This window comes from Ictidomys tridecemlineatus, chromosome 7 (genome assembly GCF_052094955.1).
Source record: "Ictidomys tridecemlineatus isolate mIctTri1 chromosome 7, mIctTri1.hap1, whole genome shotgun sequence".
NCBI classification, from domain to species: domain Eukaryota; kingdom Metazoa; phylum Chordata; class Mammalia; order Rodentia; family Sciuridae; genus Ictidomys; species Ictidomys tridecemlineatus.
In genome coordinates, this window is record NC_135483.1 from 2,658,326 (window position 1) to 2,670,599 (window position 12,274).

At 59.9% G+C, this 12,274-nt stretch overlaps 1 protein-coding gene across 1 annotated transcript in view; it reads left to right on the forward strand.

The window, feature by feature from the left end:
• The window catches only part of LOC101965287 (maestro heat-like repeat family member 5), a 66,800-nt gene that overhangs the window by 34,327 nt on the left and 20,199 nt on the right, over positions 1–12,274 (forward strand). Inside the window, exons 7-17 of the mRNA XM_078016617.1 lie at positions 976–1,083; positions 1,338–1,454; positions 1,936–2,055; positions 3,014–3,166; positions 3,670–3,792; positions 4,087–4,166; positions 5,088–5,223; positions 5,968–6,063; positions 7,166–7,270; positions 8,484–8,619; positions 8,900–9,069. Of these exons, the coding sequence (XP_077872743.1) occupies positions 976–1,083; positions 1,338–1,454; positions 1,936–2,055; positions 3,014–3,166; positions 3,670–3,792; positions 4,087–4,166; positions 5,088–5,223; positions 5,968–6,063; positions 7,166–7,270; positions 8,484–8,619; positions 8,900–9,069 (1,344 nt within the window). The remainder of the gene's footprint in view (positions 1–975; positions 1,084–1,337; positions 1,455–1,935; positions 2,056–3,013; positions 3,167–3,669; positions 3,793–4,086; positions 4,167–5,087; positions 5,224–5,967; positions 6,064–7,165; positions 7,271–8,483; positions 8,620–8,899; positions 9,070–12,274) is intronic.

Consider the following 12,274-nt stretch of genomic DNA (forward strand, 5'->3'; position numbering starts at 1 on the left):
ACTCAGCAACAGGCACCTTCCAGCCCATGACAACCCAGGGGACAGGGTCCTGTGTGGTCCCTCACTGACATCATGCAGCATGTGACTTGCTCGGGTTTCACTTTCCGTCAACCTTGGCCACCACGATGCCATCTTAACAGCCATTCCCTAAATCTGAGCAAAGCTGGGTTTGTGGAACCTTCGTCGTGCATCTTCTCCTCATTCTCAAGCGGATGGCTTGCCTTTTGCTCGTGGGTTGATAAAGTGCCATTTCTTACTACTGACATCTGCCCTCGGCAACAGATGACAGCAAAAGAAACAGTCCTTCTGCTTCAGTTGTACCGGTGTTCCTTAACACGCGTCCTTCAGTGTTGACCGTCACACTCCTCAGTCTTCTAAGATCTGGGGTTTGGAATTATGCAAGGGAGGGGTGCCTCCCTGACCAGGAGAATCTGGGGGGGGGACCCTGGACTTGCTGAGTCCCAGAACGTGGGAATGTCAGAAATGGACAGATCTTCTGCCTCTACCTTATGAAGCCATGTGACCTGGGTCAGCCCTCCCTGAGTCCTGCATCCTGCGTCCACTCACCCACTTGATCTCTTGCTGACCAGAGTGCACGTGAGAGCATGTTCCACGTGCCAGGCTCTGCCAGGCCCTGGGACACAGTGTGTCCTGCCCCTGCAGAGGGGCGTCCTCAGCCCACATGAGCATCTGTCATGGTGAGACTGGCCAGAGCGGGGGTCGGGACCACACCCTGCAGCCCCTGGGCTTCTGGTTTTCCTGCCTCACCTTGAACACATCCAGGGGCGTCCTGAGGAATGTCCGTCACCCCTGAGTGCTATCAAACAAAAGAGTGGTCTGGAGGCCCAGAGGGGGGAGGCCCCAGGGCAATGGCTCGGAGCTCAGGACAGCCTGGGGCTAGGCGGGCTGGTAGAGGCCCCAGCTCTGGGAGTGGAGGGAAGGACAATCTAGCCTGTCCACCCCGTCTGCTCACAGGTGGCTGCCAAGTCCGTCCCGTTCCTGAACACAGACATGTGGTCCAGGGAGCTGCTATCGGCCCTCACCAAGCCCAGCCGCACCCAGCAGGAAGAGTTACCAGAGAAGGTGGGCCCTGCTCCCGGTAGCCCCCACCCCACCCACCACACGCACTGTCCACGGGACACACAGGGTGGACCCAAAGGACACGGGTGGGTCTGGGCAGCAGGACTAGAAGCCCATCCTGCTGCAGGCCAGCGGGGCAGCCACCCCAGGCTGTGGGTGAGGGCTCTGAGGGCCCAGGGGCAGGTCAGGGAGGCTGCGGAGGAGGAGGCAGTCGGCCAGGAGGGTCCAGCCGCGGACAGGATGCTCCCTCTCCTCAGACCTTCCTGTTCACCTTCTACGGGATGGTCCTCCAGGCAGAGGAGGAGAGCACCACGGTCAGGGCACACCTGCAGTCCCTCCTGGAGACCTCCCACCAGTGGCCCAAGCAGAGGGAGGTGAGGACCCAGTCCACCTGTCCCCACAACTGGCCACACACTGGTGTTAGCGCCCGTCCTGGCTGAGCCACCTCCCTGCTGAAACCCTGACCTTGGTTTGACTCTGAGCCCTGGACCCTGCTGACAGGCTAAACCCTGGTCACAGGCCCAGTCCTGGTCACCGCTGACCTTGCCCACAGCTGGGGTCCTCTTGCTCCACCCCACACATCTGTCTTTTCATTCCCACCCCTGGTCAGGCCTACTTAGAGCTGGTGGGAGAGATGACCAGTCTCCAGGGCCCCCTCTGCCTCCTGCCTCCCTTCGTCCACCTGCCAGACCCCATAAGAGATGTCCCCAGGGTCAGGCCGAGTCACGTGTCCTGAAGAGCGTGCGGCTGGGAACTAGATGCCCTAGGATCTCGGCTGAGTCCCCCCATCCCGTTCCAGTGAGTGGGCTGGGTGTGGGGCCAGGTCCAGCCTACAACATTGGGTCCCCCACACAGGGCATTGCGCTCACAGTGGGGCTAGCCGCCAACCGCCACCTGAATGACGTCTGGGCCATCCTGGACCAGTTCGGGCGGAGTGGGCCCATCAAGTGGAGCCTGCACAGCTTCTCCCTGAAGGTACCTGCTCGGGCCTCGGCACAGGGCTGGTCCTGGGCCTCCACCCTCCGTGAAGACCAGAGCCTCCAAGCAGGGACTCCCAGGGCACGGCAGGGCCAGGAGCACAGGCTCTGGGTCACACAGCCTGACTCCAGTCCCACCTGCAGCATGGCCCCCTGTGCCTCAGCTTCCTCCTAAATACTGGCCCCGACCTGGCCTGGGCTGAGGTGAGCTGAGGCACCCCCAGCGCAGCTGGAGCAGTGCCATGCCCACCCGTGCCGGGACAGCGCTGCCAGCTTGAGGTCGGCCCTCAGGCATGTGACCATCTTAGGGGAGACAGGCCAGGGACAGCCATGAAGGTGGACGCAGCACACCATGTGACCAGGGCAGCCCTGGCCACAAGGAGGGAAGGGGTTCTCTGCCTACCCTTCGGGTCTGCTCAGATGTCCAGATGCCCAGTGAGGGCCAGGACGCCCTGGGGTCCCACAGCTGGCAAGTGGCACAGCAGGGCCTGGAGCCTGTGTCTCCAGCCCTCAGAGGTGCCTCGTCACTAAGGGCAACACCTCCACAGGGGTCCTCAGGTGACACCCAGGCGGGGGGGTCTCACCCAGAGGGAGCAGCCCTGTGCCTGCCCAGCTCTCTGGTTAGGCACACCCTCCCAGGCCCCCACAGCCCCAGGGGGTACAGGTGTGGGCACTGCCCTGTCCAGCAGAAAGAGGGGCCAGGCCCTGGGCTCCTGGGGAAGGAGCCACCACAGAGGGGGAAGGTGGGGGCCTGGACACTGGCCATTTCCCACAGCACTGAACAAGCCTGCACACAGCCCTGGTGGCCCACAGGGTCGCTCAGCCCCTCGAGGGGCAATTCCATGCTCCCTGGTTTCCTAAGATATGCACAAGCCCACCACCCTGGGACACCTGCCCCCAGCAGCCCATGGGGCAGGGTCCTTCCTCTCAGCACCATCCCTGCCCCCACGTGCCAGGGCCCGACCTCGGAGGACCTGCGCTGGAAGTGGGCCAGCAGCACCATCCTCCTCGCCTATGGCCAGGTGGCGGCCAGCGCCAAGGCCCACATTCTCCCGTGGGTGGACAACATCTTGTCCAGGATGATATTCTACTTCCGCTACAGCTCCTGGGTAGGGGCAGGGCTGCTGGCTGGAACTTCCCGGGCCCTGCTGCACCCCCAGCACAGTCACAGCCCAGGGATCCTGGCATCTGCAGGGCGGGCAGCCACCTCCCACTCCCGCCAGGCCCTGCCCCCGGCTGCCCCCAGCTCCTTCTCCACTGTCCTCCGTGCTCTGGGGAAGACCCCACCCCACTCTCCGGGTTACATTGGTGGGCAGGGCTACGGAGAGGCAGACTCTCTTCCTCTGCACCAGCAGCCTGCAACCAGGCGGCACTGCCCAGCACCCACTGGGTGCCCGCCGTGCCCCAGAACCTCCCACAGGCTGCGGCCTAGTTTAAGTGTTGTCGCCTCGTTTGCCCCCTCCTAGAGACATCCCCAGGTGGCTCCCAGCTGGTGCTCTCTGCTGGGACCCCACTGCCCCCAAGACATCAGCCTCACCCCTTGCTGGCTCCCATGCACTCCAGGGCCCTCTTCCTGACTGGTCCCCCTGGTCCTGGGCCTGGCCCCATGCAGGACGAGACCCTGAAGCAGAGCTTCCTCACTGCCAACCTGATGCTGATGGGGGCCATCAGCCGGAATGAGGGTGCCCACAGCTACGAGTTCTCGCAGATCTCCGAGCTGCTCGAGTGTCTGATGGTGCGTACCAGGCCCCTGTGGAGGCTGCGCCCTAGACCAGGCCTTCTTGGTGGCCGCTGCTGGAGGAGCGGGGTGGGTCTCCAGAGCACTTCCACGCCCCTCTGGAGCGCCTCTGGAGCCTGGCCTAAGGGACCCAGATCTGACCTGCCAGACCCCAGGCACAGAGGACCCTCCGGGTGGGTGAGGGCCAGGGTCACGGGACACAGGCACCAAGGCATGGAGGCTGAGCAGGGACCTGGTATCAAAGGCGGGCGGGCGGAGCCTGAGCGCAGGCCCTTGCCTGGGGACTTGCAGGTCTTGATGGAGAAGGAGCCCCAGGACGTGCTGTGCACGGAGAGCAGGCCGCAGGCCCTCCACATCATCAGCAGCCTCTGGTAGGCTCCCAGCCACAGCCCTCCCCCCAGCAGCCCCCGCCTGGCTTGATGTTGGCAGGCCTGGGCCTAAGCCATGCATGGAGGGGCAGCCCACGCAGGCTGCAGCATCTGGACACAGCCTCTCCCTGGGGAACTGACCCTCCAGATGCTCACAGCCTACACCTCCGTCAACCCCAGGAGAGGGTCAAGGCAGACTCCAGGGGCTTGGGGTCCAGGCCACAAGACAGAGCCCCACTGAGGGCCCCACCCACAGACCGGTGAGGGTACACCTGGTGTCCCTGTCCTAGCTGGGTGGGATGCCTAGGAGTGGGACCCAGGGAATCCAGAGCTGCCTACTCTGGGGCTGCAGAGTACAGGCAGGCGGCAGGCGACCCTGGCAGCCCAGGGAGAGGGCAGGAGGAGCTGGCGGATGTCCACTGTGAGACTGGTTAAGCCCCTCCCCGTGAGGCACCCGACTCCCCACGCCCCTGTGCCAGGCCTCCTAGAAGCATGAGACCCTCCTGCACTCTTCAGGCACATCCTGGGCTCTGGGGACGCAGAGGGGAGTGAGCAGGGAGAGTCCCTGTTCTCCAAGAGCATATAATTGGGGAGGGACTGTCAGTACTCAGACCACAGGTGTCTCTGATGAAGTGCTGGGGCCTGCAGCAGGGAAGTGAGATGGGGAGGGTCACCATCCTTGCGGGCTAAGGCTGAGTTAAGATGCCCCGGGAGGGGCCTGAGCAAAGCCCCTGCAGGGTGAGAGTGAGCCCTGCACACCCTTGGCTGCCAGGACAGCCAGTGCAAAGGCCCTGCGGGTGGCACACACCTGAGTTGTTAGAGGGCCAGCAAGGACACCAGAGCAGCAGGGTACGCACGAGACTGCAAGAGGCAGAAAGCTAAAAGGTCTGCAGTGTCAGGCTCTTGCCCTCTGTCTTCCAACAGCAAGATGAGGCCACCCATGGACACGAACAGGAAATCACGGCTCCTCTCCACCTGCCTCCGCAGTGTGTTCGCTCTGCCGCTTCTGGACGCCCTGGAGAAGCACACCTGCCTCTTTCTGGAGCCACCCAACATCCAGGTGAGGCTCCCACAAGGGCATGCCCAGCAAGGGGGCTGGGCGGGAGGGTCCTGACCACCACCAGGCAGGGCCGGGGACCCTGCAGTCTCCTAACTGCACCGCTTTCCCACCTGTGAAGTGGGGTGATAATGGCAGAACGGGTGGCCTTCAACCCGAGTGACTGAAATGAGATCCTGGGTGCGTGTGGCTGTGCAGCAGCCTGTGAGCAGGGATATGAGCAGCTTCCCCGCTGATCCTCAGCACAAGCCTGGGGGAGGCTGGCTACCCCAGCACTGAGCACACTGCAGGGCCCTGCGGCTGGCTCCAAGGCGGAGTTAGGCTTCCTTACTCTCCCAGCTCCCCAGCAGCCCAAGGGGGGAGAGTTGCCTCTCTCTAAAGGATGAGTTTCCCAGCCTTGCAGGAGCCCAAGAATCCCGACTCAGCCACTAAGGCCTGCGACCCCTGGAGCCACCTTCCCCAGCGACAGGCTCAGTCTCACCACGTAGCCGCTTAGCCTGGCCAAGCCCCCTCAGGCCTCGCCCAGCCCACCACTGCCCAGCCAGGCTGAAGGAGGGGCTCCGGGACCGTGCTCAGCACCTGGCCCACTCACTGCCCCTTCCTAGGTTCTGTTAAATAGTAGAAGCTCTCCCTGCAGAGGGACTCCGGGCACTGCTCATGGCCGCCACCAGGCCTGGGGCTGTGCAGGCAATAGGACCCCCAGGGGCAGGCAGACCTGGGACCTCCACCCCTCCCCCACACGGGCAGACCCTGTACAGCCAGACCACAGAGGCGCTGGACTGCATGCTGCAGAGCTTCATCACCCAGAGCCCCACGGCCGAAGAGCTGCACTTTCTACTGTCGGTGAGGCTGGCTGGGCAGCGGGGGAGGGGGGGGAATGTCGTCAGACCTGGGCTTGGAGGCCCCCGGAGGGCGGCTCAGAGGAAGCAGGGCCTGGATGGGGGTCTTCCCACAGTGGAGGGGAGGGAGGGGCAGCAGGTGTAGCCTGGGGTGAGGTCTGGTGAGGAAGTGCACCCCCAGGGCCCTTCCCCTGCAGCAGTGACCCCAGGCCTCAGCCTATGGCTCTCATCTTTGCTTGCCCTCCAGGAGTCCTGCCTGGTCAGGGGGGAGACCAACACGGGGCAGTGACCACCCAGGCTTAGGGGTTGGCCAGACAGTCAGAGGTCAGGGCCAGTGGGCCCTCATCAACTCGCCCTGAATGAGGACTAAGGAGGTCCCTGGCCAGGAAAGGGCCCCAAAGCAGAGGGCACAGGGTCAAAGGAGGGGTGTGGGTGTGGAGTTCTCATGACCAGCGGGCAGCAAGGTGGGTGCAGTGGGTAGGGCGGGGGTCAGGGCGGCAGGGTGGACCCCTCTGGCTTGGGCAAGGAGCTGGGCTGAGGTGAAGCAGGGCCTGGGGGCCTGGGACACAGGTAGAAGTCAGGAGTGGGAGGTGGGCAGGAGCAAGTGCCACCTGCCTGGCAAGTAGCCAGACAGCCCCCGGGTGTCCCAGAGGGGCCATGGGTGCCAGCGCTGGAAGTCATAAAGGCTCCCCAGGCCATCGCCGGGTGGCCCAGTCTCCAAACACAGTGTCCTCACCCTCCCCAGAACCCCAACTCAGGGAGCGCACTGCGCCCCACAGACAGGCTGAGGAGGCTAGCCCAGCCCAGCCCAGCCGCAGCTAGCGCCCTGTGACTCCGGGTCTAGAAAGGGCTTAGGGCACATGGCAGGTTAAGAAACCGGAGCCCCAGAGGGCTTCCCATGGGAGAAAATGGCCTCGCCCGTGGCAGGACTCCTGGGAACAGAAGGACTGGGCGGCGTGCTGCTGGTGGCCTGGGAAAGACAGAACCAGCCAGCGAAGCCCAGGAGCCTAGCCGAGGGCGGGGCTGGGGCGGGGCCTGAGCCAGTGGTGGGCGGGGCCTTACTTCGCCAGGGCTGCAGATGGCCCCCGACCCCGCCCATCTTGCAGCACCTGTACGTCTGGCTGGCATCGGAGAAGGCGCATGAGCGGCAGCGGGCCGTGCACAGTTGTGTGACTCTCCTCAAATTCCTGAACCACAAACGCTGCCTAGATGTGAGTACCGGGCCCCGAATGCCCTCTGCAGCGGGGCTTCTAGCCCCGGAGCCCAGGGACCCTGCAGCCTGCAGGGGAGCTCTGGCGATCTGGAGGGCTCGTGTCCATACCTCCAGGCCGGAGCCTATACTTCAGCCCCCTGCAACCCCCACAGGGCTCCATGGCACCCAGGTAATGTCCCCTTTACAGAGTGTCCTCACCCTCTTCAGAACTTGAAGAAACAGGCTGGGGGAAAAGGACCCTGGTCAAGGTCTCTCTGCTGGGCTCTGAACCAGGAGGACACTGCCCCTGACCCAGGAGGCCGCTCTAGCCATGCACTCTGTGGCCTGGGGCAGTGTTCCCCTGGCCTCTGCATCTCACCTGTAAAATGAGTGGAAATGGCTCCTCCTTGAGAGGTTGGTGGGAGTCAGGTGAGCTTCAGGTTGTGAACAGGCTCTGAACCCAAGCCTGCACCTGGTGGGGGCCCAGGGGTGCAGCGTGGAGCACCCCTTCCCACTGCCTGCATCCAGTGGGCCTCCCCTGCGCCACGGCCCCTGAGGTCCTGGGCTCGGGAACCTGGCTCACTGCCGCTGGTGGAGCTTCTGCCTGTGTCAGCCAGTCACCATTAACTACAGGAGGCTGGGGACCGCCCCAGGGCAGGGAGGCGCAGGACTGCAGAGGGCAGGGTCGGCCACCACGGAAAGGTCATTGCAGTCCTAGAGGGATTTGAAGTGGCTTCAGTTTGCTCAAACCCACGTCCACACCCAGGACTGGGACCAGAGTAAGGCAGGTGAGGGGTGATGGCCTCAGGCCCTACAGGAGTGCCAGGACCTCCACCATCAAGATCCACCCTGCTTTAACATGATTAGAGGGCCCCGTGATGGATGTGACCGTGGCCCACAAGCCAGCCACCTGTTTCCATCAGTGAAGTTTTATTGGAACCAGGGCCAGGATTGGGGTCAGGCAGGGTTAGACCCTGTCTTTACTTAAGGTTGTCACACTTTTTTGTTTGTGTTCATTTTGACTTTTTTACTATCGTATTGACATTAACATCATCTCTCTTGATTGCTAAGACTCTGGCAGCCCCTTTATTTTGCCCACTCCCTCGCCTGGCCCGGCCACACAGTCTGAAGGGATCCTTCCGACCCTCCGGCTGGGCTGGGTGCATGTGTGGCCGCCTGGGGACTCCGTGGGTAGGTTCTGCCTTCAGTGGTCCCCTGCACTCTCAACACAGCCAAAGGAGGGCCTCAAACGCATCGGGCAGCTAGTGGGCATGCTGGGGATTCTGTGCCAGGACCCGGATAGGGCCATCCAGCACTCCAGCCTGGAAGGGATGGGCCATCTCTACCAGCTCCTGATGCGCCAAAAAGGTGAGCCTATGCGGGCCACCATTGGCACACCTGGCCCCACCCCAACCACGGGCCGGGGTGGACTCACACCAGTGCCCTGAACTTAACCTCTCCTAAATCTACCCCCAAACCCAACCCTGATCTCAGCCATAACCCTAGAATGGCCTTGCCCCAACTTCCAAGCCCAGGCCACAGGCCTGACCCATTTGCAGATAATGACCCCATCCTAACGGCCCCCGTCACCACCTAGGCCTGAGCCACCTTTGCGCTGCCTCACCTTGCTCTGTCTCCGTCCGGCCAGCAGGAGAAACTTTTCAGGTGGAATCGCTGACCTCCAAGGAGGTCTCCCAGCCTGGTGCAGAGGGAGCCCCCCTCTGGAGCAGTGAACAGAAAGCCACTTCCCCGGACCCCCAGGAGCTGGCATCCCTCACGGACAGCATCTTCCACCTGGAAAGCTCCCAAGCCCTCAAGGTCAGAACCCTAGAGTCTGGGAAGGTTGCGCAGCGCAGGGGCATGGCAGAGCAGGCCACAGCATACAATGGGAGCGGGGAGGGGACCACCCTGTCTCCTGTGCTGCTGGAGTGGAGCCCGCAGCACGGCACCTACCATAGAAGGCTTCAGGGCATTGCCGTCCCTTCTCAGACTCCAGACGTCTTCCCTGGTCTGTTCCAATGTTCCCTCACTTCACTACTTGAACAGTCCTGTCCTCACACAGTCCAGTGTGAGCAGGGTGCCGGCATTGCCTGGGCAGGGCCAGGTTCACGGAGCCTCACAGGTCCGTCCAGGAAGGCTGAGCTGGTGGCTTGTCCATGTTGGGGTTGAACCCTGCTAACAAAGACCTCTGGAACTGCCTCTCTCATCAGCCCTGTTAGACCTGAGCCCTTTAGGTCAAAGGTGGCATCTCACTGAGGCCTGCGGTAGGGCTGGCCTCTAGAAAACACCACCAGGGAGTCTGTCCAGCTAGAACCAGATGAAGAAGGGGTGCACAGGGCTCTCGGCACCACAGCAGGGCTTAGTTAGAACTGGTGCTCTAGCAGCTGTAGTGAGCTGAGCGCTGAAGCCCATCATTTTAGTACAAAAATCTAAAGACCTGGGGCTAATATGTTAATTGTCCATGCCCTGAGTGGGAAAAACCTGGCTTGGCTACAGTTTTATACCAGAGAACCTGAGCTGGGACAAAGGCAGGGCAAGGAGGGTAGAGTCCCACTGGTTGTCCTCCATCACCATCACCATCACCACCATCACCACCATCTATCATCACCTCCATCACCGCCATCACTACCACCACTGTCATCACCATCACTATCATAGCTATCATCACCATCACCATCACCATTATCACCATCATCACCATCACCACCAACAACAACATCATCACCATCATCACCATCACCACCATTATCACCAACATAATCATCACCACCATCACCATCATCACCATCACCATCACCATTATCACCATCATCACCATCACCACCAACAACAATAACATCACCATCACCATCATCACCATCACCACCATCACCATTATCATCATCACCATCATCATCATCATCACCATCACCACCAACAACAACATCATCACCATCACCATCACCACCACTATCACCAACATAATCATCACCACCATCACCATCATCACCATCATTACCATCACCATCATCACCATCACTGCCACCATCACATTCATCACCATCATCACCATCACCATTATCACCATCATCACCATCATCACCATCTATCATCAGCTCCATCACTGCCATCACTACCACCACTGTCATCACCATCACTATCATAGCTATCATCACCATCACCATCACCATTATCACCATCGTCACCATTATCACCATCATCACCATCACCACCAACAACATCATCACCATCATCACCATCACCATCACCACCACTATCACCAACATAATCATCACCACCATCACCATCATCACCATCACCATCACCATTATCACCATCATCACCACCACCAACAACATCATCACCATCACCATCACCACCACTATCACCAACATAATCATCACCACCATCACCATCATCACCATCACCATCACATCACCATTATCACCATCATCACCATCATCACCATTACCACCAACAATAATAACATCACCATCATCACCATCACCACCATCACCATTATCATCATCACCATCATCACCATCACCACCAACAACAACATCATCACCATCACCATCACCACCACTATCACCAATATAATCATCACCACCATCACCATCATCACCATCACCATCACATCACCATTATCACCATCATCACCATCATCACCATCATCACCATCACCAACAACAATAACATCACCATCATCACCATCACCGCCATCACCATTATCACCATCATCACCATCATCACCATCACCACCAACATCATCACCATCACCATCATCACCATCACCATCACCATCATCACCATCATCACCATCACCACCAACAACAACATCATCACCATCACCATCACCATCATCACCATCATCACCATCACCAACAACAACAACATCATCACCATCACCATCACCACCACTATCACCAACATAATCATCACCACCATCACCATCATCACCATCACCATCATCACCATCGTTACCATCACCACCATTACCATCACCACCATTACCATCACCACCATTACCACCATCACCATCACTGCCACCATCACATTCATCACCATCACCATCATCATCACCACCATCACTATCACCACCACCACCATTACTATGACCCCACACCATCCTCATCACTACCACTACTACCTCTACCCTCACTGTACCTCCCTGAGTAAAAGCAGGATACCTAAAGTCTTTGTCAAGCCTGAGGTGAATATTCTAGGATTCTCAGAGTCAAATCACCATTCCAACCTGAGCTTTTGGGAGATTGGGCATGTTCAACATCTGTGCTGTCCAAGGCTGTCACTGGCCTGTAAAGCTAGTGAGCACTTGAAATGTGTCTGGTGCTAAGGAACTGAACTTTAATTTTATTAGATAGATTCAAATAGTCCACGGGTGACTGGTGGCTACTACGTTGAGCAGCAATGTTCTAAATCATTCTAGAAGGTTCTGCCTGTGCAGTGCCCTGGCCCAACTCCACCCTCAGGAGGCTATGGTGCAGGGGTCATACTCACCACCTTGCATCCCCTAGTGCCCTTCATCCCTCTGGGCAGCTGTCATGGTCAGCTTGCAGAGGTAAGCCCCTCCCCAGACCTCGAGGGTCTCTGGGAGAATACTCGTGGCCAGCAGAGCTGGGGTCTTAGGGAGGCTGACCCCACCATCGCCACCCTGTCCTGTGGCTGAGGGTGGGCCCTACACCTCTCTAGGCCTGGGACTTGGTCCAGGTGATCTCAAAGACCCTCCACACTCTGAAGTTCAGTGTCTCTTGAGACTGGAGCCTGACCTTGGGGACCTCCCCTCTGGGCTGAGGCCAGCAGATGGGATGCCCTAGGAGGCAAGGGCAGGCAGAGGAGAGGAGACCTGCTGACTTTGCTGTGCTCTGGTTGTAGTTTGTGCAGGGAGATGGGACAGCACTTAACCGCAAATGCCTGGTGGGGGGCACGAGGAGGAGGGGTGTTCAGAGACCCAGGGAGCCTGGGCAAAGGACAGGGTGGACGCAGAGGTGGGGGAGTGGGTGCCCAGACACAGGACCCAGTGATG